This window comes from Rhinolophus sinicus, chromosome 2, assembly GCF_057876585.1.
Source record: "Rhinolophus sinicus isolate RSI-liver-muscle chromosome 2, RSI-T2T, whole genome shotgun sequence".
NCBI lineage: Eukaryota > Metazoa > Chordata > Mammalia > Chiroptera > Rhinolophidae > Rhinolophus > Rhinolophus sinicus.
The window spans coordinates 113,090,893-113,117,404 of NC_142502.1; the positions used below are offsets into that span (position 1 = coordinate 113,090,893).

General features: G+C 55.2%; 1 protein-coding gene across 8 annotated transcripts in view; it reads right to left on the reverse strand.

Moving 5' to 3' along the window:
* PAX8 (paired box 8) overlaps positions 1-26,512 on the reverse strand; it is a 47,330-nt gene that overhangs the window by 4,015 nt on the left and 16,803 nt on the right. For 3 of the 8 annotated variants that reach the window (XM_019716530.3, XM_088795918.1, XM_074332582.2), the window contains 9 exons: positions 19,539-19,704; positions 17,666-17,866; positions 16,387-16,475; positions 16,016-16,141; positions 15,634-15,788; positions 12,194-12,314; positions 11,579-11,785; positions 5,556-5,657; positions 452-538 (listed from right to left, as the gene is read on the reverse strand). In XM_019716530.3, coding sequence (XP_019572089.2) covers positions 452-538; positions 5,556-5,657; positions 11,579-11,785; positions 12,194-12,314; positions 15,634-15,788; positions 16,016-16,141; positions 16,387-16,475; positions 17,666-17,866; positions 19,539-19,704 — 1,254 coding nt within the window. The remainder of the gene's footprint in view (positions 1-451; positions 539-5,555; positions 5,658-11,578; positions 11,786-12,193; positions 12,315-15,633; positions 15,789-16,015; positions 16,142-16,386; positions 16,476-17,665; positions 17,867-19,538; positions 19,705-26,512) is intronic. The other 5 variants (XM_019716531.3, XM_074332583.2, XM_019716532.3 and 2 more) reach the window with 5 other exon arrangements.

Here is a 26,512-nt window from a genome sequence, read left to right on the forward strand (position 1 = left end):
CGTAAGCAGCTGAAGCTCAGCCTATGGGCCTGGCCCCTGAAGCTTGTCCCTATCTCAAGCCACATTCCAGTGCTGCAGTGGAATAGAGGACTTCTGTGCACAATGGGCATGTGTGACCACTCGGGACAGTGCTGCCATCAGCACGCTCCCAGGCAGGGGCCCCCACCACTGTCTGCTGCTGCTGGACTGAGAGCCCCTGAGGGCATGGCGTCCACTACGAGACTTTTGCCATCCACCCAGACCCCCAAGGCCCAAGCCTTGGATTCTACTCAAAGCATGGATCTTGCAGACGTGGCCTTCAGCAGCAGGAGGGACAAGGCTGCAGGGGAGTCTCCCTTCTCCAAAGAACCAGACACACCACCTGCCCACCTGCATTATGTGTGACCCTGTCTCCCAGGTACCTTGGCTAACCCAGGCCCCACATGTCCCTGCACAGCCCCGTGGCACTTACTCAGCAAGCTGGAGTTGGGGAAGCGCCAGGCCTCGCTGTAGGAGGAGTAGGGAGTGTGGCCATAGGCGTTGCCAGAATAGTCACTTCCTGTTGGAGGCACACAGGTGAGAGGTGAGATGAGCGCAGCACAGCAGGGCTGGGCTGGGGGCTGTGCAGGGCTGGCACAGGGAGCCCTGGGGCACAGATGGAGCCAGGGCAGGACATGGGACCCTTGGAACATTTGGAAGGCCCTGCCCTGACAAGCTTGGCCCTCACAGGAACTGCAGGAGGTGGGTGTCACTGTGATGCGTTTTCCAGGTGAGGGACTGAGGCCTGGGGTCTGCAGGTGCCCACAGTGCAGTGTGGGAGCTGTGACTCCAGGGCCCAGGTCCCAACTACTTCTAGTGCCCCTGGACCGTCTGCAGAGAGGCAAAAGGGGGTGAGGGGGACGCCACAGCAGGAACCGGTCATTGTGCAGACCCGTGTTTTTTAGGGATGGCTGTTCACGTCCCATCAGTGTTCACACTGCCTCTGAGAAAGTCATCACTGTCGGGAGCTGAGTGCCTCTGCAGCTCCTGGTCTCCTTCCCAGAACCAAGGGAGGCTGGGACCGCTTGGCCTGGGGGTCACATCCCCGCTCCCCACTTCCTGGCTGTGTCACCTCGGACAATCCCTTAACTTCTCTGAGCCTTGGTTTCCTCATTGTAAAAATGGGACACATTGTGGTCCCTGTCTCCTGGGGATTTCATGAGGATTGAATTAGCTAATGTACATTAAATGCTCAGCACCATGGTTGGTATGTAAGAAACACTCAAGAAATGCTAGTTTTTATTCTTCTCCCATTAAGCAGGTGCCAAAATATAGTGTCAACACCTGGGTTAGGGTCAGTGGGCTGCTTCCTTGTCTGACAAGAAGGCACTTGTACAGGAGGGATAGAAGTCAGGGCAGGAAGGCAGGGGCCCAACCAAGGGAAGTGACAGCAAGCCCTTGGGGCGGGGTCTCCAACCAACTCAAATCAAAACATACGTGCAAAAGAGGGAGGGATAGAGGGAGAGGGGGAAAAAAGCAAAAGAAAAAGAAATGAGGAAATGATCTAATCCAATCATTGGTTTCCCAAATGAAGAAACTGCTACGAAAAAGGGAGTGATATTAACCCAAGGCCACGTGTCCCCTGAGAGCTGGCACTAGAACCCCCAGCTCCTACTGCAGTTCATCCTTGCACCCCACAGTGTGCACTGCCCCATTTACCGCTGGTGTGCCCAGACCCCCGGCTACCCAGCAAGGGCCCCTGCCTCTGCCCCACCCAGTGCCAAGGCTGCTGGCTCCAAGAGACAGGAAGAGAGGTGGGATGCAGTTTGCTCTCTCGTGTTGTCACTCACTCAACACACATTCACTTATGGAACATACATCTGCCTGCCCAGCACTGTCGGCTTCAGTCAGAGGGATGCTGGGGTTGGGACGGGGCTTAGGAGGGGTACAGCATCTTCCCACCACCAGGTCTGTGAGTGTCCCTCACCCACAAAGGGCTGGCCATCCTGTGGGCTCTGCATCCCACCTCATTCACTGTTCCAAGGACTTGGCCACTACAAGGGAGACCTTCTCCTTTCTGCTTCATCGGTCTCTCCCTTTCTAATTCATCACTCCCTTCAGCCAGCAAAACATGCTCTGCTATCCTCTAAAAATCCTCATCCTAGCCCATGTCCATCTCCAGCTCCCAGCCCCATCTCTGCTCCATGGTCCCCACCTTCACCTCCACACCCCCCTGCATTCAGGCTGATGCCTCACACCCCACATCTTCTATCCAGCCACTCCAGTGGTCACTTGTGTCCACTACCCCATCTTTCTAGGTGTGCATCCTGACCCACTGGCCTATCCACGTTACTCTCCTTCAGGTTCCTTCTCTACGAGCACTCTAAAGGTTGGAGAGACCCAGGGCTTGGCATGGAAGCCTTCTGTGATTCCACATCCACAGTCTCTTTCCCATGATCTTGTCTAATCCTCAGCATTAAATAGCAGCTCTGAACAATGGCGGACATGTACACCCTTATCAGAATGTTTTCCTGACTTCACACCTATGCCGTGCCTACTCACTTCTTAAACAGAGTACATAGGGGGTATCGCGGTCCTAATCTGGCCCAGTAGAACTCTTGACCCCTGCCTGCCATACACTCTAGCTCCAGTTCTCCTAGTCTCCCCCACACATACTTGCCACCACCACCCAGGAATCTTCCCAAGCCCCAAACCTAGAGGTCATCCTTGTTTCCTCCATTTTTGAACCCCTATAGCCAATTCACCATGGATAGAAGATGGGTGGATGGGAGGATGGATGAATGGATAATGAAAAGATGGATGATGGAAAGATGGATGGACAGATGGATGAATGGATGGGTACATGAATGGATGGATGGAAGGGTGGATGGATGACGGCTGAATGGATGGAAGGATGGTGGATGGATGGAAGAATGGATAATGGAAAGATGGATGATGGAAAAATGGATGGACACATGGACAGATGGATGGATGGAATGATGGGTAGGTAGAAGAATGGATAGGTGGACGAATGGATGGATGGGTGGGTGGGTGGGTGGATGGATGGGTGGATGGATGGATGGATGAATGGAAGAATGGATGATGGATGATTGGATGGTGGATGATTGGATGGTGGATGAATGGATGGATGGTAGGTGGATGGAAGAATGGATAATGGGAAAATGGATGATGGAAAAATGGATCGACACATGGAGATGGATGGATGAAAAGATGGGTGGATAGAAGGATGGATGGGTGGATGGATGGATGGATGATGGATGGACAGAAGAATGGATAGAAGGATGGGTGGATAGAAAGATGAATGGATGGCTAGAAGGATGGATGAGAAGTTATATGAATGTATGGAAAAATGTGTGTAAAGATGAGTGGATGGAAAGATGGATGGGTGGATGAAGGGATCAAGCTATCTGGAGCTGTTTGATCAGCTCCAGAACTGGTGTGAGGGTTATTAGTTGTGTTGATGCAGCAGGAACAATGACAACTAGAAGGCAAAACAAGAAAAGCCTGTGTCTTATCCTGTCCCTGTGTTGCTCTCTTATAGCTGGTGTGGTGGGAAGCAGTGTGGTGTAGAAGGAAGATCCCTAGGTTTGAAATCAACACAAGTAAGCCACTTGGTGTGGTTATGACTCTGAGCACACCACTTTGCTTTTCTCAGCTTGTTTCCTTATCTGTATAAAACCAGGCTTATGGGAGAGATCAGTGAGAAATAAAGTTAGATCTGTGAATGGTCAAGCATACAGAAGTGCATAATAAATGATCTCTGCCTTCCTTCCATGACTGACTGAAGGCCATCATTGGCATACCTTTCTTGAAGGATTTATTATGTATGTAGCACATAATAGGTGCTCAATGAAGGTTTATTGATCTTAATAAAAGGAACCCCCATAAGGTCAACTGGGAGATTATGGCCAATGGTAAGAGATGGACAAATAATTTTCTACAACAAACTTAAGAATTAATTTACTCCATGGAGTTCCTAGAAATCAGGTGAAACATTTAAATAGCATTACATTTTATGGAAACGAATTTGCATGTAACTTATTGGGAGCCAACCTAGCACACAAGGCAAGGCCCCTCCCTTTTGCAATTCACTTGCTGTGGTTCTGCTGTTTTTGTCTCCACAACACCACTCAGGGTGAGGGCTTTCTGGAAACAACCCAGGGGCCTTTGGTGAGAGACCCATGCCTTCCAGCTACCTCACAGGTCAGACTCTGGGCCCCCAGAACCCTTGCCCTGGGCCTGCCCCAGGGATGATCCCTAACTAAGAGGAACGCCTGGGCTGTAGCATCACCCTCCCTCTAAGCAGGCAGCAGGGGAGGTGGGGAGGATGCAAGGGGGATGGGGAGCCAACTGGAGCCTGGGATTTTGATTGAGAGGCCCCATTATCCACACTCTTGGAAAAATAACCGAGTCTTTTCCTTTTTTATCTTAACCAATCTCATTTCACGCTCCAGAAGAGGAAGGGAGGGAGGGAGGGAAGGAGTCTGGGCCAGGAGGGAAGAGGAGTCGGTATTCTGTATTTTCAACGCTGCATTAAGCACATCGCCCTGGTAACCAGGCAGCAACAAGTGCCAGCTCAGCAGGTTCCCAGGGAGCCAGAGCACCTCCTCTCCCTCTGCCTAGCACAGCCCAGCCCCCGCCTCACACAGGGCACCAGACTTGGTGGCTGGCAAAGATAACCCCTGGGTGGGGGGCAGGGAACAGGCCTGGGTGAGGGCACTGTCTCTGGGGTCAGGCCAGGGAGGTGGGCCCAAGGCTGGCATGGGGGTCAGAGCCCCTTCCAGAAACTCCAGTTCCTCGCCCCCTCCCCCACATCCCCTCCCCCACCCTGGGCAGTGGAAATGGCTGGATTCTACCCTGTCCATCCTTCTTATGTGGTTCCTAGAGAGACAGCCGCCCAAAGAGAGTATTTTTGTCCTCTTCACTTGTCCAGATCTTAACACCCCTGGGGAACCACTGGGTGATGACAATGTTGACAGACAAAGAAACCCAAATGCCTGGCAGGCAGGATTGCAGGACAGCCCAAATGATGATGGACAAATGCTCCCAGCTCATGTCACACTTGGGGTAGTTGGGACATGCGTCCCACCCATGCAGGGTTGAGTGAGTGTGGGGTGTGAAGAGGGCTGTATTTCAGCCATCGTCATTATGATTGTCACCAACACCATTCCTATTCAGATGTTTTAGAAGGTAAACTGAGGCTAAGCAGAGTTAAGTAACTGGGCTTATGTTTAGCCCCCAGAGTTTTGTGGCCCCAAGAGCCCTCCATGGGGCTCCCCATGGGTGGAAGGGGTGAGCTGGGGTCTGAGCAGCCGTCTGCCACAGTTGCCCCCTTTTCATCATGGCGGGATGTGGGATCACCTGGGAAGGAGGACACCAAGCTGGGGACAGTGAAAGAGGCCAGGTGACACTGGGGCCTCTTCGCCAAGCCTGTACGAGGAGATCCCTCTCGGGCCCACCCTGCAGTGCCCTTCGGGAAGCCTGTGCACGGGACGCTCGCCCCTCAGCCCCTCTTGCTCCACCTTTGGCCCACACTTCATCTCGGCAATGCCCCCTCCTCACATCCCTTCCCTTACCTGCCACCATGCCTGCGATGGCAGAAGAGGCATAGCTGCCCTGCCCGCTGGTGGGGATGTGGGGTGGATATCCGGGCAGCGTGGGCCCCACCATCTCTCTTCCTGGAAAGACACAACAAGGAATCATTGGCTGGGTCCCTGTACTTCCTCCCAAACCCGTCTCCCCTGCAGCATACAGGCTCCACCTCACAGGGAGCACTGGCTATTGCAATTCTGCGGTTGTCCCCTGTTCTCATGATTTTATCTTCGGGAATCTCACTCACCCACAAACACATCTTGGATGAGGAGGCTGGGGCTGTGTCTTCCGGGTCCTCCATACCCCCACAGCATCCAGCATAGCAGCAGGGCACTGCTGGCCTAAATGAATATGTTCTAGGCCACTGGACTGAGAGCTCACACCCTTTTAGCCCCAGCTCTGAGCAGAACCAAGAGCAAGGCCCTACGGAGGGTGGCACAGGGCCGGCCTGCTGGCCCGTTGCTAGCCTTCCTTTGGGACTCGTGTCAGACAGCGCTAATCAATCACTGAGCCAGAGCGGTACTCCTCCTGCTGCTGGCCTGACCAGGGATACAACCCATCAGATTTACAAGGGACAGGAGACCACCTGCCTACCCCGACTCAACAGGAGACGCAGGCTGAGAGCTATGCAGCATTTATGCATGGCCATGACCCACATATCTGACAATCCCATTCCTGAAAAGAACCATTTTCAGCAGAATAGACACCAGCTTTTTGCTTATCCATTTGGTGACACTGAGTCAGCTCTGCGGGGTCCCATGTCCCTGGCTTCACCTGTGCACCTGTCCAACCTTCCTGTTTGGAAACCCCACCTGCCCAGGGGGGTGTCTCACCCCTGCGCCCTGCTCTTCTTCTCAAGTCCTGCAGGCCCAGCTCAGACTCCCTCACCGAGGAGTCTTGCCAGGGGGATGACATTCTGGCCAGCCCAGGTCATGGCCATTGCCCCAGCACGTTGTCAGGAACACACATTCCACTCTCAGAATGCCCCAGTTTGGAGGATGAATTATTTGTCGTGTTTCAGGGTTTCTCAGCCTCAGCACTGCTGAGTTTGGGACCGTCCTCTGCACTGTGGGGTGCTCCCATCCTAGGCCTCTACCCACTGATGCCAGGAGCAGCTCCCACCCAGTGTGACAACCAAAATTCTCTTTAGATGCTGCCATATGTCACCTGGCTGCAGAATGTCCCCTGGCTGAGAACTGCTGTGTTAGATTGTGACCACTGTACCTGATACCTTCTGCCTCTGCCACATCAGGGGCTGCATTTCCAATTAGGACTTAACGTGGACCCCCTGAGTCCCTGTCAACCAGCTTACCAAGTGCGTGCCCTCTATGGTACTGCCGGACCGACTTTCTTCCCACCAGTGCCCATGACATCCTTCGTCCCTCAGTCCCATCGGGGTTGTCTGGTGATGACGGAAGGGAAGGCGTGTGCCATGGACCCTATAAGCCATCAGCGGCACAGTCACGTATCCCTCCTCACCTCTCCTTCTGGAGAGTCCCTGAACACAAGCTGCTAATTCAGGAAATGCTTATGAGGAAGCATGATGAACCGGGCACTTGTGGGAAGCTGGAATGCCAACTTAGCAAGGCCAGGCCCTAAGTCAACAAGGGGCATAGATTAGGCGGAGGAGGGAGAACTGAGAGCCAAGCACCAGGGGTCAGAATCAGGACCAGGCCTACTGAACTTATGCCCTTCCTCTGCAGGGGGTCACGGAACCCCAGGACCTCAGCTGGTCTTACCCCACTCCTGTGCCTCTTTTCCCAAGTGCCCTCAGACCAGGGCCTACATTTCCAAAGCCTCAGTTTCCTCACATGCAAAATGTGAAAACAAAGTGGCCTTAGGCACCTTCTCACCATCGCCGTGATATTGTCGGTGGAATTCAGAGCCAAGGTTTCATGCTCCAGGTGGACGCTGATTAGTGACATCAACAGACTGTATGAATTATCACTTGTCACGGGAGCCCTTACATAATAAATCCTATTTGAAATGAGTCGTCTGTGTTCATTATTTGGATCTGTGTGACTGTTGATAAAAGTGAACACAGCCTCTGAGTTGCTTGACCTTCAATGTCCAGCTGTGACTTGTGCTAGAACACAGAGAGGGGACCCGCTGGGGTTCTACAGATGGGCTCAGCTCCCTTGACATGGGATGGGAACGCAGGTGAGGAGAAGGGGACTTCCGCGTATTTGCAGTGGCAGGAGAAGGCCGCACAGATTACCGAGCTACAGCCTGACGTAAAGGGTATCTCTCAGACTCAGCCCTCAGGCCTTGGGCCAAGTGCCTGGCCAGCAGCCTGCATAAGCAGGAGTGACGGGCATCTTTGAGGGCCAGTGGCCTGAGCAGGAGAGTGACCGAAGAGGTGGTGGCCAACCCAGGCTGGACACCTTCTCCATTCCTCTTCCCTTGAGAGGGGGTCTAGATCTAGGTCAGGTTGTGGCTAAGACACAAACCACTTAAGCCCTCTGAGCTACATATTCCCGTGAGTCTCATGAAGACCTGGGCTGGGTGACAGGCTCACCTTACTTTTTGATTGAGTGCCAGGGGCTCCCCGGGTCACTGTGCTGGAAAGGACCCTGAGGCTGCATCTGTGTGACTACAATGGGGCTGGAGGTGAGCAGGCAAGTCTCGGTTCTCAGGCCATGGATCTCCAGGGCTGCCCCTTCCTCCTGGCCTCATCCTGTCCCCTTCATCCCCTGAGCCTGCTGCTTCTTCAGGCAGCTCATTGGGCAGAGCACCAGGGCACAACCTCCCCTTAAGCTGCAACTCAGTTGTCCCCTGAGTCAGCTCCCATGAGAACTAGCTCCCAAATTTCTCTTGGAAATTGAATTCATCAGCCTCACTCCCCTGTATTCTCAGATTTTAATCTTCGTGCCTCTCAGTCACCTAATTTCATCCCAGTGGGGCAGAGACATCTGAACCAAATGCTGGCATAGACCCTAAGGCCTCCTCGTGACATTGGTCTCCTGGACAGGCCGGTAAGACTCCCTTTAGGGCAGTCCTCTCCCAGACTGTGGACATAAACGTTTCTGCTAGTCCCACAAAACTCTTCACTTCAATTTCTTAAATACACGGTTTCTTCCCTAAGAGCCAAGAACCTTGCATCCTTCATAGAAATGAAGCCATAAGGTGGAGGCCCTCCATGGCGGCCTTGCCACGCCCTTTCATCCATTTGTTTCTAAGGCTGTTCACCATAAGTTTATCTTTGGTTTGTAATTCCCATGGAAATACACTTCCAGTATGGTCCTATTTTGAAGAAGTTGGCCTAGCGTCAACAGGTCCACGTCGACTGGCTGTGAAGTGGGGTTTATAAGCCAACACTAGCACCCCAGTAAAACGTTGGCAAATTGTGTAAAGCCTGCTGGAAAGCAGGATCAGAGCACCGTGACGCGGAGGGACTCAGAGGGCAGAGGTAGTTTCAGACCGTTTTATTTGCCCCCTTTGATGTCTGCCCTCTACCTGACCCTTTTGAATTCCTTATCTTGTTCCGATAGCAAGGAGGATTTATGGCAATCCTGAAATCTCTCTGGCAGGGCTAAATATAATTTTGCACAAAAGGATGGAGGCGGGTAATGGACTCTTTGATGATAAAACCAAACTCAAAGCCTTCTGACCAGCAGAGCTAGAGCAGCCAGGACCAGGTACCTCCAGAGCACTCCTGGCAAGTATGTTGGGACCCCAGACAGGGCATCTGAAGGGAGTGGGGAGGAATGTGGGGTGATCCTACATTCCCCAAACCTGGATACTGTTTGGTCTTGGCTGGTTGGGGAGAAGCCCGGAGCCAGGAAAGTCAGAGCTGCCGGGCTGGGAGAGGAGTGACCCGGGAGACTCTGCCAAGCAGCAAAGGTGGCAGGAGGTGGCAGGACGGTCCTTAAGCAGCCTCAGAGGAGGAGGGTCCCCGCACGTGGGGGCTGAGCTGGCCATGGAAAGAGCAGTCACCAGCTCCCTCCTCTCCCCTTGGCCCTCGCTTCCTTTCCTTCCTTTCAAACCCACTTCCTCCTCCCTGGAATAGGTGTCCAGCCCCCACTCCCCAGCCCGCAACCCTTCCTTCTCTCTGGGCCTCCCAGTCTGCTCACCCTGACTTGGACACATGGCAGGTACTTAGGTCCAATCTCAATCAGGGACCATAGGTGGACAGTCTTTAAGGAGATCCAGGCCAACACCTGGGCTTGGCATGGACACCAGCCATCACAGGCCTTGTGCCCAGCCACAGGGCTGGCCCAGCTCTGTGAACTACGGGTTTTGGCAACCTGCCTGGACCCAGTCCCTTGAGGCTGGCCACCACTAGCTCCTCTCAGAGCCCCTGCCTCTGTGCGGGCTGGGCCCTGTGGCCACCATTGGCCCTCATGGGGTTTACACCCTGCACCTCAGCAGCACTGAGCCTGGCGCTAGGCCACCACCTAAAGAACACCTGCCGGTGCACAACCTGCAGCTGGTATAGAGAGCGAACATGTCACCAATCTCAGAGCTGGTAGAAGTCAGAAGCATCCCTGATCTGACTGTGTTTGACAGGGGGTGCTTGAAGCCCTGACAGGGTGACAGGGAGGGAAGGAAGTGTGGGGGCTTCAGGGTAAGGCATTTTCCCTGGGCTGTTCCAGCTACACTTCATGCCACTACCCAGGCTGTGCTCTGAGCCCTCTGTCCTCCCTCCTCACTCAGATGGTCTCATCGCGCCTCTGACTGAAGCCTGCTCTCTGTCCTCTCATCTCATATCTGCATCACTGGGCCCTCCCGGCCCTGCCTGACATTCACACGAGGCCCACAGGGAACAGGGCCTCTTCAGCCACCTCCCCCATTCCATTTTCTCTGGCTGACGTCACCCCATGCAGCTCACAGACTTCTCCTTTCATCACTTTGGTCAAAACAAGTGACCCATCTCCACTGACTTCACCCTCTTTTGAAATCCTGAATTCTGAGTCAACACTTTCTTCCTTGCTTCCTACACACGGGGCTTCCCGTATTAGCCCTTTGCCTCTGTGCCTGCCTCCTCCAAGACGACCTCCCACATCAGACGTGGCGCACGCAAACAGATCCCAGGTGTGCAGTTGGTTCTAAGAGGGGAATAAACTGGGCAGTGGACAAGCAGTGGTTTTCAAGGAAAAGCTTTCATTTCCAGAAAGAGTGGTGAGGTCCAGCACGTCTGAAAACCACTGGTCAGAGGGCCATGCCCCTTCCTGCTGCCCTTTTGGACCTGGTTCCATGCCCGGCCCACGCCTGAAGCAGCGTCCTCCCGGTGGAGGCCCCTCAGATGTCTGAGGGCCAAATGGGACACTGCCCCCACCATCATTCTGTCCAAACAAACACCTCGTGCTTTCAGCCACTGCCCTGGGTGCACAGGCCAAGCATCACCTGCCGACACCAGGCTCCCATTGAGCGCTTCAGCCAGGCCCTCCTCCCCCAGCCCTTCCCCTCTCAGTATAAAGGGGGTTTGCTCAAACACCCCTAAGGTGCTTCCAGCCTGGAATGCTTTGAGGCCATCACTGACCGTGCCCCACTCTCATCTCCCAAGTGTGTGAGTCACTCTGCTGAGTGTCCTCCGAGGGTGGCACTGTGAAGCCTGCACCACCGGAGCTACACCGCATGTGGGGACCCAGCTGTGACTGGCCTCTTTCTTCTTCAGAAATCTGATCCAGAAACTGTCTCCGAAATCCAATGACTTCCCTCCAAAGTTTTTTTCCTTTTTCCCTCTCTTTTAAAAGTGTTTTACTCAGACCAGGGGCTCATTACTTCACAGTACCTGGCTGCTGGCCTCAAGGACAGGTTCTGGAAATCTTCAGGGCACCCCACTTCTACGCACCCCCATAGTACCTGCCCCCCAGTGGCCTGAATTTGCTGCCTGGAGACCGGCATCCTGGCACCTCCAACAGTTGCTGGAGATTTTGGAAGAGGTGATGGTGGCAGGACAGGGGCGAGAGAGGAGGCCGGACCCCCTCAAACCAGGGGACTGGCCCTGAGGTCCCTCCCCCCGCCAGGACGATGATGGCTGCAGGCCCGGCCCTCCCTGTCGTACCTGAGAGGAGGGCCTGGCCCGCGAGCTGCCCGTACACGGAGGCAGCGTGGGGAAAGGCATTGAAGGGCGGGACCGAGGCTCCCGCTGGGACCCCGGAGCTGGCTTGCTGCAGGTCCAAAAAGGCGGAGCTAGATAAAGAGGAAGGGGTGGAGCTAGAACTGGACACCTCGGGGCTTTCCTGCTTTATGGCGAAGGGTGAGTGAGGATCTGTGGGGGGGAGACAAGGACAGAGGGTGAGATGAGAGTGAGGCATGCACAGCCAAGCCATGAGATGGGGGTGCGGGGTGCGGGGCGGGAGGGTCACCCTCTTGGGACTGGGGGCAGTGGGAGCGTGCTCCCCAGGCTGAGAGAGGCAGGGAGAAGCTCCACCTCCCTGCCGTGCCTCTGCCAGTGTAGACAAGGGCCGATGTGCCCACCTGTCCGGCAATGGGGTTGCTGAGCAGACGGTAGGACCCTTGTGACCCACCAGGAGGCCCGGCCGCACAGCCCCTGTCCTGTCCAGTCCCAGAGTCCTAACTCCTTCCTCCTCAGGCCAGCCACTCCCTGCCCTCACCTGCCCACCAGCCCAACCTCGGAGCTGGGGCCACAGGGCCCAGGAGGCTCCAGGCACCCTACCTGCCACCACGGGGTAGGTCTGATGAGTTGAGAGGTTGCGCCCCAAGGGTGTGTTGGACGGGGTCAGGGTGGCCTTCCCGTCGTCCAGGGCGCTATTGAGCAGGGGCAGTGGGTAGAGACCCTGAGGAGAAAGAGAAGTCAGCACAGGGGCACCTGGGGTGAGCCTTACCTGTAGCCGCGTCCCGGAAAACACTCCCTCAGTGTCCCCTGCTCCCACTCACTCCACTTAGCGTGTTCAATAGGTCTTACTCTCCCCAACAGCCCTGCTGTTGTCCAACCCCAGGCTCACAGGGCTGGTGGCATGCAGGATGGAGCGGCTCCTTCCTAGGACCGCGCTGCTGGACAGTGGGGCCCTTTTCTTGTCTGCTCACAGGGTTTGAACCCAGCCAGGACAGGATGTGGAGTGGAGCCCTCGGCCCATGGACTGTGCTGAGTACCTCAGTCAATTCATTTGTTTATTCCTCTCCAGTAGGAAACACAGGCACAGAGAGGTCAAGAAACCTGTCACTCTCCCATAGGGGCGGAGCCAGGATTAAACCCAGGGTCTGGCTCCAGTGCCCTGAGCTGGTTGACATCACCACTTCTACATTTGCAAAGGGCTTTGCCTCTGTTGTCTGATCCATCCCTTGGCAGCCATGTGATGTGTGTGAGCAATGTCAGGTATGTCCTTCATGTGGACAGCCTGGAGCCCCGAGGTCCCTGGCCCTGCCCCAGGCACTCCCCTTCAGTCACTTGACAGCCGCAGCTCCCACCAGGACAGGAGGGCTCCCTGCCTCTCTCTCCATATCCAGCAAACAGAAATACTCGGCTTCAGTTTGAAGATGAAACAGGCTTTTCTTCTTTCAACAACATTTTAGAACCTACCTCTCCCCCCACCCCGCTTTTGACACAAGCAGGGCCGTCTTCTCAGGTGCTCCCTCCAGAAAGAACATGTTCAGTTAAAGGTAGGCATGCACCACCCCTCACCGTGACCCCTATCACCAGGGGCCAAGGCAGCACACAGCACACACACGTCACAAACATGCCGTAAGACACTGCAAAACAAGTCAGGGGACGCTCCCGGCTAAGCAGCAGCCAGTGACGCCCACTGAGCCTGCTCTCCAAGGAGCCAGGCACCTCCGAAGTTCACCAGGGCACCGTGTCACCGCACTCACTGACTCAGTGGTGCTCTGGTCCCAGGCCCTCTGAGGGCCTGGCTTCAAGGCAGGGGAGGTGGGGACAATCTGACAGCCCAGCTTAACGAAACCGAATGCAATACCTAATTTCTAGAGTAAGGAAAGTCTAAAATGCCTTACGAATGTGTCGCTTCCATACCAAAATACCTGCTGAAATCCTATAGCTGCTCCCAAACCCAGTGAAAATCCCCAAACCTATGTAGTCAGACATTTTGGTGATGTCGCACAGAACAGCTCCACCTCCCGGGCTTTCAGGCGGGCACTGCACTGGAATTGGCCACAGAACTTGGGTGAACCCTGGCTCTGCTCCAGCAGCCAAGTAGCTTAATGTCCTGACCTCTCTGGGCCGTGACTTTGTCACCTGTGCAATGGCTGGCAGGACCTGCTGCATGAGGATGATGTGAGGTTTGTGTGAGCATGGTGCACTGAGTCCAGAGCGCTTGGGGACGTGTGTGGTCAGTAAATAGTTACTATAGGATGACTGTTTCGGCCACATGACAGGTTCTCGTCTCTGTCACTGTAACATTCACAATCTGTCGGCCTGCTTCTTAATACACTTGAAGAACAGAGGGACAAGCACTTCACACTCCTAACTATACTTGGGAGTGACAGTGGCCGCTTCTGCCCAAAAGATGGCATGTTTTCGCCCACCCCAGCCAGACAGCCTCGCCATCCAGGTGGGAGAACACGGTGCCCCTGGGCGGCACTGTCAGCCACAAAGTCAGGAAGGCACCTCTCCAGGGCTGTCCCTGCCCCCTCACCTGAAGCCAGGTGGGGACGAGGAGTAGACGACTGATGGGGGAACCCTGACGGACATGTTGGGCCTCAGTGTTCCCATCTAACACTGGTGACCGGAGGCCTGTTTGAGTGACACCAGGGGCTCTCTATCCTCCCTGGCCCTGGCTCATCTCCACACAAACGGAGACACTGGGCCCAGTGGTCTAGAGATCTCTGTAGCTGTGACTCACTGCATGATTTCCTGTGCACATACAAGCATGGTAGGGTCTTGGTTTCCTTGTCACAGAACAGGGTCCCTTGGGGGGCTCAGGTGTGGGCCCAGCAGGTGCCCAGGACCTCCATGGCAAGGTCCCTTGGAGCCGTGTGCTGGCCCTGTCCCCAGCTGCTGTCCCTCTGCACCCCTCTCCCAGGCCGACTGAAGGACTGATGTAGGTTGCCTGCCCAGCTGTGGGTACTAATAAGGGCCAAGCTGCCCAGATGGCCACTAGCAATGGTTCAGCCGACGGGTGGTATCAGCGCCATTGTCCTACTCAGATCTTAAGGGAGTAAGGGCTTGCCTCACTCCTGGACAATGACAGTGTGAGCAAAGAAAGGAGGGCAGACAGCACCCTAAAACTTCTGAGGTGCTGACTGGCGGGGTGCGGGGGGTACTTGTGGCAGTTGGCAGATCGTAACTACCAGAGGCAGTGTCCTGGGTTCTCTGTCAGAGTGGAGGGACTCTGCTGGGCCATCTCTGCCAGCCTCACAGAAGCCAGCCCATGACAAGCTGTCACCTGCCCTGAGCGCTGCAGGTGACAATGGCCTTGGAGCTTGCAACCGTCTGTGGGTTTCTCAGCTCGGTCATTGAAACCACCCTTACTGAGCATCTCTGCCAACGGGCACAGGGCTTGGTGCCAGAAATTTTAAGTGCCCCAAAATGCTTCCCACTGTGTTGTCACACCTCTGTCCACCAGACGACTGCGATCCAGCATGACAAGTGACCAGGAGGGAAGGGACGCACGCTTGGGCAGCACTGATGGGCAAGGTTGTGCTTCGGCTGAGTCATAATGGCCGAGCAGTATTTTTCCAGGCAGAGCAGCGGGAGGAAAGGCACTGTACACGAGAGCACGCAGTGTGCCAGGGCAGGGAGGCATGACGAAAGGGCATGCTCACATCCTGAGTCACGCGGGGTCATGGGGGGCAGGCCTGAGTGGCCAGAGGTGGGGCTGCAAGTGCTGGCTGAGGTCACCGTGCAAGGCTTCGGGCGGCAGGACCTGACCCTGCGTCTGGGAGGGGGATGGCACAGCCAGGTGGCAGGGTCCCCTGAAAGGGCTGAGCTCAGTGTGGCTGAGGGAAGGTGAGAGGCCTGGGGGGATGAGGAGGGAGTGCCAGCACCCCCGTAATAGCTTGTGTCAGGCTCAGAGCTGCACGAATCTTGTGCCGAGGAGCCATTGAGGGGACTTCTGGCTGCTTTGATGGCAGGACCGTAGGCAAGTTGGGGGTCCTCAGAGGCCTGCCAACCACCCGGCACCCTGCACAGCCTCTCACCTGCTCGCCTTTGGTGTGGCTGGGGGAGGCGTAGGCCTCGGGATAGAGCTGTCGCTCCAGGGGACAGTCAAGCGGCTCCAGGTGGTGCTGGCTGAAGGTGTCCGTGCGGAGGTGTTTGCGGGCGTCCGTGCTCAGCCGGCAGCTGTCTTGGTCACCTGGCATCCCCGGGCAGGGACAAAGCTGTCAGGGGACCCTCCACCCACCTGGGCCAGAATGGGGAGCAGACTCAGCTGCACAGGGATGAAAGGACCCATTGCGACCTCGGGCCTCAGGGCTGTGGCCAGCTCAGTTAAGCTGCACGCTGCTGGCCCCTGAGCCTAGGAAGTCCTGGGCCGAAGGGGGGCTTCTGCACCCCAACCTGCCCTCTGCGCCCCACACTCACTGTCGTCCATCTTCCTCTTGCCGTCGCTGCTGGGCTGGGCAATCCCTAGCAGCCCATTGATGGAGTAGGTGGAGCCCAGAGAATCGGACTGGGGTGACTCCGGGGGTGTCACGGCTGAGCTTGGGACTGCAGGGTGTGAGAGGGACAGGGTCAGGATGTGGGGGAGCCCCTGCCCCTGAGAGCCCCTACTGCTGGTGGGAGGGACTCTGCAGTCAAGGCTGCATGACATGCTTTCACCCTGAATATCTCAGTGTCTGGTCCCTGGGAGCCTAGCAGGCTCCTACCCCATGGAAGGGCTCGGTGCACCCATGGTGTGTATGAGACCCCATGTAGGACCCGGTGTGGGCACCTGCAGGCCCCATGGCACTCACTCAGAGTGTGCCCTGGGCTCAGGGACTTGGTGGCCACGCAGCTGTCCATGGGGAGGTTGAACGGTTGCTGCACTTTGGTCCGGATGATTCTGTGAGGAAGGGAAGAAAGGCCGGTGGAGACATGAGGAAGAAGCAGGATCGCTGGCTGCCCCACCCCACATCCAATGCCTTTTTGAAACCCCACTTGGGTGTCTCAAGGGCACCTGACACTCAAAGCCCCACGTTCCCCTCACACCTGATCCATCCTGGGGTTCCCATCTCATGGTGGTGCCATCGGTCAGTCAGGGCAGAAATGCCTCCTTGTGCCACTGTCAAACCACCATTGGGTGCTGTGATCTGACCCCGCTTCCTGGCTGCCAGCACCCCTGTGCACCACCACCCACCGTCCAGGCCATCCACCACCCACCCCATCCATGATTGACCTTTCTGTTCTCTTCTCCCTATAGCAGCCAGACTGGACTCTTTGAAAGGCAAGTCAGTCTCCTGCTTAAAACTACCATGGGATTCTCGTCGCTCAAGGGTCAGAGGCAAGGACATGTAACCTGCACCCTGACCCCACTGTGTCCCCTGCACAGACAGATCCCACCCGGCGGCCTTCACTGGCTGTTCCATGCCAGCCAGCCTCCTGCTCCCCTCCTCTCTGTCACTGGCTGTCTTTCAGCTTCTTGTATAAGAGCCATAGGGCCTTTGCGTGTGCTGTCTGAGAGCTCTTTTCACTCCCTTCTCAGCTAGTTAACTCTTATTCGTTGTTTCTTACTCAGGCACCTTCCCCCAACAAGTCACCCTGTGGTGGCTTGCATATCTTCGTGTTCCTGTCCTGAGCAGGACTAGAGCTGCAGTTTTGCAACTGTGTGTGTGGGTACTTGATTAGTGTGTGTCTTCCCAGGTGACTGTGAGCTCTGTCAGGCCAAGGATTGTGTGTCCCCAGGGCCTAGCATAGTACAATGAATTGTGTACGTATGAATGAGTGAGTGTGAGCAAATGATTGAGTAAGGTGGTGACTGAATAACTAAATGGCCAAACATATGAGTGAATGCCTGAATGAGGGCCAGGTTGTGGCCTAAGAAAGGATCAATTGAAGAAGAGGGCTTTTTCACTGAATAAAGAGACTGTGGAGTGTAAAGAGGGGAAGTTCAGAGAGCACAGCCAGGCATATAACACCTGCCCTGTGCCCGGGGCTCCTGGCACGAGGCCCCTTCCCAGCTCTGCCCCGTAAGCCACAGCCTTCCCCCGGTGTCTGTCATGACCCTCAGGCCCCTGGCTGCTGTCTGCATCTCACCTGTTGATGGAGCTGACACTGGGCACAGTGTCATTGTCACAGACACCCTCAGCCAGGAGCCGGTCTCGGATCTCCCAGGCAAACATGGTGGGGTTCTGCCGCTTGTAGTCGCCAATCTTCTCCACCACCTTGGGGGTGGCCACCTTGGGCTTGGAGCCGCCAATCACCCCAGGACGGATGCTGCCAGTCTCGTAGTACCTACTCCATTAGAAACCAAAGATTACCCAGGAGGCAGGAGGGTCTCCGGACACGGACTAGCCCTCAGCCCTCATCCCCTGAGGCTTCTGGGAGTAGGACGTCACCCAGGGCTGGCTTCGGACACTTGCTGTCCAGTGGCTGTGTCTCCTACATGGACAGGTTGTGCTGCTGCCCAGCCAGACCTCACCCCTGGACGCTTGCTTCCCCCTTTCCCTCCCCTCCGACCAGCCTCCTGTGTCTGAGGCTACCATATGTGGCAGAAGAGTCCCCTCTGAGAGAGGAAAAGTTCATGTTGATGCTCTGTGAATGCCACCTCACCAAGGCCATTTCCTCTGTCTCGCTTCTCTTGGCTACAGTGTGACTCACTCTGTCCTTGACGGTCCTGCTTTTAGCCCTCACCAGGAGGCCAGCTGGGGTGGCTGGGCCCCCTGCCCTGTCTGCCGGGTCACGTTTGCTCCCTGTCCCCCAGCCCACGCTTTGTAGCAGGTTACATGGCTCAGGTTGAGGCCACTCCTCACGGACTCTGGAATCCCAGCCGCGTCTGGATTTCTGGCCACATCCAGCTCCTTAGGCTGAGCCTTGTCTCCCTCCCAAACACCTGCTTTGGCTATCCATGGCCACGCCAGGATACCCTCCCCTCCTTGGTCTGGAAACTCTGGTTTCCTCTACAAGAAATAACCTCTGCTCTTGACACTGTTGCCACCATCCAAAGCTCAGCTCGTCTCTGGGACACGTGGGCCAGCCCGGGTCCCCTCTGCTGACCCCAGCAAGAGCCACACTCTTCCCTAAGTCCTTCAGTCAGGAAGCCAGAGCTCCCAGGTTCAGTGACAGCTCAAGCCCATTCGCCCCTCTGAACCAGAGCACCCCTGGATCCTATTGTGGGTTGGGGAAGGGAGGCAGGTACCCTCAATTGACTGGGGTCCCAGCACTTTGCCTCAGGGTCCCTTCTGATGGGAGAGGCTGCATCAGCCTCAGTCTGGGTGGACTTTGCTGTTCCTGGTCCCCCGAATCTCTGCTCAGTGATTCTCAACTCTGTATAAAACCTAGGACCCACCCCCCAAGGTTTTGCTTTGAGGGTGTGGTCAGGGGCCTAAACCTTGACTTTTTATTTAATTAAAGCTAGAGGTGATGCTAACATGCAGGGAAGGCTATGAGATACTGCTCTGGGTTAGTGTCCATGATGAGTGTCACCTGTCATCTCATTAAGCTCCCAGCATCCAGGCCTGTGGCAGGTTGGGGTGGGGGTGGGGGCTGCGTTCCATCAGGCCACCCGGTGGCTCTGTGGAAGGTGCTCTGGGGGTTACAGTCTGAGAAGCAGGAACTCAGATGCCCCTTGTGCAGTGGTTCGACTTGGGAGCCAGTCATGATCGTGTGTCCCCTGCCTAGTGGCTCCATCTCCCTTGGTCTCCGCAGAGGGCAGGGACTTTAGGGATGAATCTCCTGCTTTGGGAGCAGAGAAGCCTCTGGAAAGTGAGGCACAAGGTGAGCAGACAAGGGGGTAGGGAGAAACGAAAGGGTGGAAAGGAGGTCAGGGGCACACTGAAAGCAGCGGCCGAGTTCCAGAGGCACCCCATACCCTCTCTGGTCCCAGGTCACGGGAGGGAGGTGGCTGTGTGGTGATGGAATGTGGTCATGGAACCTGCAGGAGGTGGAATGTGGTGAATTTCGTGCTTACCTGCCCAGGATCTTGCTGACACAGCCATGGCTGACACGGAGCTGGCGGGAGATGTCACAGGGCCGCACACCCTGGTGGGCCAGGTCCACGATGCGCTGACGCACCACTTCGGGCAGGGGTCTGCCATTCACGAAAGCGCCTCCCAGCTGGTTCAGCCCCCCATGGCCTGAGAAGATAGCACCATTGTCAGGCTGGCGGGCCACCCACCCACCTACTCAAACACACGTCTCAGCAGGCCAGCATGTGAAGGCCTGCGGGTACTGGGCAGAGCATGGCGGGGTAACCTCTGCCCCTGCCTCATGGGTTTATCAAAGTGGGGGCCAGACCACCAACAGCCTATTAACACACCACATGACCGCTGCTGGGGTAGGGGATGCACAGGGGTGTGGACCCACAGAGGGGACAAAGCCCAGACTCAGGAACCACAAAAGAGTTTCAAAAGAAGTTCACACTGAGACTGAGAGTAAGAGGTAACTCAGTGAAGGGAGAGGGACAAAAGCGTCCTGGGCAGGGGAGCCCCAGGCTGAGGCTGGCAGGGACTGAGATCGCCATTCTGATGAGGACACCGGGGCTCAGAGCGTTTTAGCGGCTCGACCCAGAGGACCCATGTGACTCAGCATGTGTATATTGCAGCCAGGCCCAGCCAGGACCTATGGTTTCCACTGGCCCTACTGCCTGATGTGGGCTCTGCTCAGAAGCCACTGGCACCATGGTCTGGGCATCAGGACATCTGTTCTCAGCAGGCCAGGATGTGGTGACTGGCTGCGATGGTGGGGCCCTGGGGGTGGCAGTCGGGGGAGCAGGCAGGCGGGAGTAAGGGAGAGCCAGGCCTTCTGCATGAGCCCATTAATGACTGTCAATGGCCTCTGCTGGGCACACCGTGCCCATTAACGCCCACTGACTTAGCTCATTCAGAACTGCATGCAGCGTCTCCTCAGGGCCCAAGCTGTCTTCAGCACAACAGTCAATTTCCCTTAAAAAAAAAAAAAAAAAAAAAAAAAAAGCCAAAAGCCTGTGGCCTGGGCACTAAGTCAGAAGGAAAAGCCCTTCGGGCAAACATAGCAGGAGGGACACAATGACCCGTCTTCCTGGGGAGCTTGGGCACAGTTTCCACCTTCCTGTTCTAGGCAGCTTGTCCCCATCTGGAGGGCCGTCAGTGCCACCAGATGGCTGAGAAGTGGCCCGTGCCCTGAGAGCATCCCGCTGTCTCCTCACTGAACAAAGCTGGTCCCTGAACAGTGGTTGTAGCCATTTGACCCTCATTCCATCCATTGCCTTTTGGCTCTTTGGGGTGCACACACTGAACACAAGGGGGCGCCAGACAGCTACCCAAACCCAGACAGGTCCCAGGTGTCCAGCTCTGTTCCCATTTCCCAGAGCGGAGGCCCCAGGACCTCCAGCCGTGCTTAGGTGTTTGTGCTAGGATTTTTGTGTCAGGGAGCGAGGCTCCCACAGGTGGGGTTCTTCATCCCTAGATAGGCAACAGGTTTAAAAACCCAAACACTTTTGGGTGGCATGAAATGGGTCTTTTGCCTTTAAAATCATCTCCCCTGTTTCTCCATTGACGCTGTAAAGGCCAATTTCTTCTATCTTCTCGAAGGGCTGGCCAGGACCCTTAGAACCCAGCCCCTGGACCCCCCGCAAATGTTGTTAACTGGGTCGGCTGGCGTGGGTGTGAAGGGGAAGACGTGTTCGCACCACTGAATTCCGAATTCTCGGTGCTTTGCTTTATTTTACCAGCTTTGTAGTGACTTGTGCGACTGTGCAGAGAACGGGGCCAGATTCCTGCACTGACGCAATCTGTTTTAATTTTGTCATTTGGGAAAGCAGGGTTTTTTTCAGCCTTAGTGTTTTCATCCATTGAATACAGCTAAACAGACTCTCTGGCCATCTGCTAGCCCATAACAGCTGCTATAGGAAGATGGAGGTGAGACTGGACAGTGTGTGCTTATCTGAAAATCTGGTATAAACAGAAAAGTTTTCTAATTCAAATAGTCACATGGTTGCCTGTTACAGCCCAAGCTTGGCCCTACGACTGGGACAGTGGCCCCCAGACTTTAGGGTCTTTGATAAAAAAAGGCTGCTGAGCACAGTGAGCTTCTGAATCGGCGGGTCTGGGACGGGACCTAGGACCTATGTCTGAGATGGTCCCAGGTGGGGACGCGCCACTGGTCTGAGGCCACGGATGGTGAAGAAAATCTAAGAGAACAAGCAACCACTTGTGTACCTCCCACCCCAGGCTCACCTTCTTCCAGAACAATAGTTCTTATTGTTTGCATATTACAATTCTCATTCCTTTTTATCTCAACATAATGTACTCAGTGCTCACCCGGAATCAGGCACAAAGCCCTGAGGGTGCCAGAAACCAGGCCCATGAGGGAGTTACAATCCTTGGTGGAGGGATGTAATTCAATAGTTGGGGGGTCTTCTGCCAATATGGTCGCCAGAGGTAAGTCCAGAGGCTCGGGCACCCATAGTGGCAGGATGACCAGGGGGTGAGCAGTGGAGACATCTGGTCAGGAAGGAAGCCCACGCACAGGGTCTTGGCGCTCTTGAGACATGGAAGATTTGCTGCGGCTGGGGACGGGCAGGAAGGAGAGCCTGAGCCAGCCTCTGGCTGCAGATGGAGATGGCCCCTCTGTCTTGAGTCCCTGTCATGGAAGGACGTCTGTCCCTCCTGTGTCCTGTGTACGGGAGTGGACTCCTTTGGGTGAGTCACACCAGATGCCCAGAGGTGGGTGCCACCTTCCTTCCTGCCATCGTGAGGGCTGCCCACCCATCGTACTGACCACCTTTCCACGCAGCTGTGGATGGCAGGGCTTTGAGGCCGGAAGCGAGACATGAGTGGGAGCCCCTGGTTGGGCCGGGGGACGGTGGGGACCAGGACGAGGGCCTCAGCAAAGGCCCTCTGCATGGTCTGGAGGGTCGTGGGCGTGAGGAGGACACGATGTCTGGCCAGGTCCACACTGTGGAGGTCCTCAAACAGGTGCTGCTAACTTCCCGGGACTGTGAGGACTCACACGCCCTACGGTGAGGACATGTGGGCCTCTGCAAAGCTCTCGGTGCAGCCTGCTGTCCAGACATGTACACGTAGCAAAAGTGACTATTTGGGGACATCTTAGGACTTTCTTTGATAATTTCTTCACCCCTTACAGGCCTCGAGGTGTACAGACGATGGAAGGGGAGAGTCTCATTGCCCAAAATCCTTGCTACGGTCACTGACACCCAAGCCCTGAGGATGTGGTTATGGTTTTCCTGTGCCCTACAGTCCTTTGCACAAGTCTGTCATAGCACTGGTGGCAATGAGTGGCCTTATCTGTTTACATTCCTGTGTGTGTTCTCCTGTGTACCCAGCACCTGTCACAAACTGTAGGTAATGCTTCAGTGAATAACACACGTGACAGACGAACACTTCACACATGTAAGGGCACTGCAGTCCTGGTGAGGGGGTCCTCACACAGGAACCCCAAGTCCTAGACTCAGTTCTTTTCCTCTTGTCCCTGCTGTCTGGCTTCTCACGAATCTGTCCTAAAGTGACAATGGTCCCAGGTGTTGTTCTGTGAAAATTTCCATGTGACTACCTGGGGATTTTTGCTTTAGCCCCAGAGTGTTGTGACGACAACCTGAGTCCTGACAGGACGAGGGTGGGAGTTGGGGTGTCCTTTAAGTCATGCAGTGCCTTTGGCCCTGTGCAAATGCGTGGCGGGCACAATGCCACCTGTCTCTGGCATCTCTGCCTGTGGCCTTGTGTCCCCAGCACATTCACTTGTAGGCTGTGATCTCCCTATGTGACCTCCCAGCTGTCCCCCATGGCATAAACCTAGTGTTCCAACCTCTTCCACCTTCCAGCCAGGTCTGCGCCCCGGGCACTCCCGTATCCGTGAGGCTGTGGGTCACCTGGCACACAGGCCCTCAGACGAGGACAAAGGGGCAGCACACTGAGAGCAGCACCCACGTCTGGCTTCAGCCCCGACTGGCTGACTGTGCTTGTCCTTATCCTCTGAAGGGAACTGGAGAGGAAATGGCAGCCCTTTCTCATTGCCCCCTCATCCCCTGTCTGTTCTGGAACCGTTCTCCATCAGCTGTCCCCCACTCCTGTCACATCACTCACCTCTCCCTTTCTAGGTCCTTCCCCTGGATTTGCAAACACAGTGAACCCCACCTGTGCTGCCGTCCGGCCCATATGCACAACACACACACACATACCCCTGCCCTGACTAGTTTCCAACCAGACTTCTCAACAAGTCTTCCTACTTGCTGGTCCTACTTCCTTCATATCCTCCTTGCTATGTGGTAGTCAGCTCGCTGTGTGCCTCAGGCTGAGCATGTGCTCAGACGCTTGGTGACACGGAGGCACTTGTTCCTCCCTCTCAAAGGGCTTTCCATGACAATGTGTCTTCTCGTTCCTTACACCTTCAGTCTTGCTGTGGATTCCTTCTAACAGTTTCTCTGCTCCCCTGTGTCCCTTACATCCATTTCCGCGGACTCCTCTTAAATCTTGGTGCTGTGGACACTCCACACAGCTGTCCTTGGTGATCCTGGCCACTTTTACGTTCCACTTCCCATCAGAAACCTCCTCTTTGCTAACAAACAGGCACCACCTCTAGTGCTGTGTGTGTCTCCTCCACCTAGAATCTTGTCCCCCCGTCTTATCTAGTTACCTCCTAACCACCCAGTATAGTTCAGCACAGTCACTTCCTGCAGGTGGCTCTGTGTCACCCCACAGAGCAGGTTAGGGCTTCCATCCAGATGTTCTCACAGCTCCCGTGGCCTTTTCTTGCATGGCACCACTCACATTTCAGTTTCACATTTATTTGCATGGCTATACGTACAAGCAGTGACTCTCTTCACTCACCAGGCTGAAAGCTCCACAAGGACAGGACCATGTCTGTTAAATTATATTAATTATATTAGGTGTTCAATTTGTATATGCCACACGAATTAACTAACTGCCTTTAGCTTCTTCCCCGCCCGATATGGAACACTCACCAAAGCGTGACGTTTTCACCTCCTAAACATTTACCTAAGCAGCACTGTCCAGCCACTCCAGCATGTACACACCCATGTGCTCGTTTCTCCACTCGACACTTGTCTATGGAGTTTCTGTTCCTGGCCAAGCACTTTACTCGAACTGATGACATGGAATTGATCCTGCCTCATGGAGCGATCAGTCCACACACAAGTAAAAGCCATTGTCATTCGAACAGGGGCTAAGGACAGCAGGGTGTGGTATTAAGGAATGTGGGTGAGGATGAGAGATGGAATTAGTTCCAGGTGACCAAAGAAAATCTAAGTGACGTACACTCTGGGATGCAGGTGAATGGGGGCTGACCAGTCCCCTGCACCCAGCCTTGCATGTACCCCTAAAACCCAAACCGGACCATGTCACTTCCATGTGTAAGAAACCTTTCGGGACATGGACCATCACCTTATGGTGAAGCCCAAGCTAGCAAATCTGGAGGAAGGTGCCCGCGGCAGCTGGCCCAGCTGGCCTCATGTCCCACCTGTCTGAGCCTTCAATCTGATGGGGCAGCGTCTGACTCTTCCCCATGTCCTGGTTCGTGCTTTCCTCTGACCAGAAGTCGATTTGATCGATTTATACTCATAGCTGAATTAGTTTCAAGAAGTTGCCTCCTATAGGAAGGCCTCCCTGCCTTTCCTGACTGTTGTCTCCGGTACTTTATTTTAACCACGCCAGGGCACATCTCTCCCATTACATGTAGCAGAACGTAAGTGTGTATTTATTCTGTGTGCCCCTGAGGGGTGAGGGGCTGCTCTATCGTGGAACCCTAATATCTAGTGCAATGCACAGTAGGTGCCCAGCAAATGCTGGTTAAGTTAACTACTGAAGGGAAGGAAGTCTGTCCAAAACAAGTTCAGTGGAGCCCACACATTCTTTGCCCTGAGCAGGACTCTTAGACAAGGGCTGTTTAAAGAGGGGTGCAGATGTCACTGGCAGGAGCAGAGGCTTGCCCTCCTGCAAGGGCTCGGGAACACTGATGAGGCTGTCCTCTTGGGTCTTCCCTCAGGCTCCAACATCAACATTACATGTGTCAGGCTCAGGCCCTGTGAGGAGCCATATAGGCTATGAGGCTGCGAGGACCCACCTCAGCTCCCAGCGGGCTACCCTCTGAGTCCTGGCCAATCAGAGAGTCTCCTGGGATCCTGGGAGCAACAGGATAAGAAGTCTTCTTGGATCAGTCTGAGGGTGGAAGGCAAGCGCCACCGGTCTTCTATCCTGAATAGTGAGAGTGCTGATGGGGGGAGGTGCACAGAGGTGGACAATGCACCTTCCTCTAGGTGGCTTATAGCTGGGAAGCAGCAATGTTGGACAAAAAAGAAGAGGAAAGAGGGGAAAGGGGGAGGGAACAAGGCTACTGTCAGTATGCAGTCCCCGCCCTGTGAGTCAGCGTTTAGAATGCACACCTGCGTGCTCACTCTGGAGCCAGGTTGGATTCTCCTAACAGTCCTTGCAGGGGGCACACTAGGCCTACTTCACAGGTGACACACTGGTAACCTGCAGCGACTGTCTCTTCAAGCCTCCACCATGCGAGCTACTTTCCAAACAAAGCCCACTTCAAAATCTTCACCAGGGTTCATTTTGCTGGGGCCTAATTTTCCCTTTTTCTGATTTCTTTAGTGAGAGAACGGACCTATTTCTGTTACAGTTGCCCCTCTTCCATGTTGGTTTATCCCCAGTCTCCCCGCCTTTGCCCCTGGTTTATCCTCTGTCCTGTCTCTTACAGTTGCCTTGCTCTCTTTGATTTCCACCCCTGCTGATCTCCCTCCTCCGCCATGCTCATAGCCTCCCAGCCCCTTCCCTTCCCAGTCCCTGCCCAGCCACACATAGCAACCCTCCCACCACGTCTCCCACCCTTCACCCCACGGAGATTTTCCTTCCCTCTGCCATCAGCTGGCCTGTCCCGCTCCCAGCACCATCTTTATTGCCTGCATGACTGCTCAGGTTCCTCTCC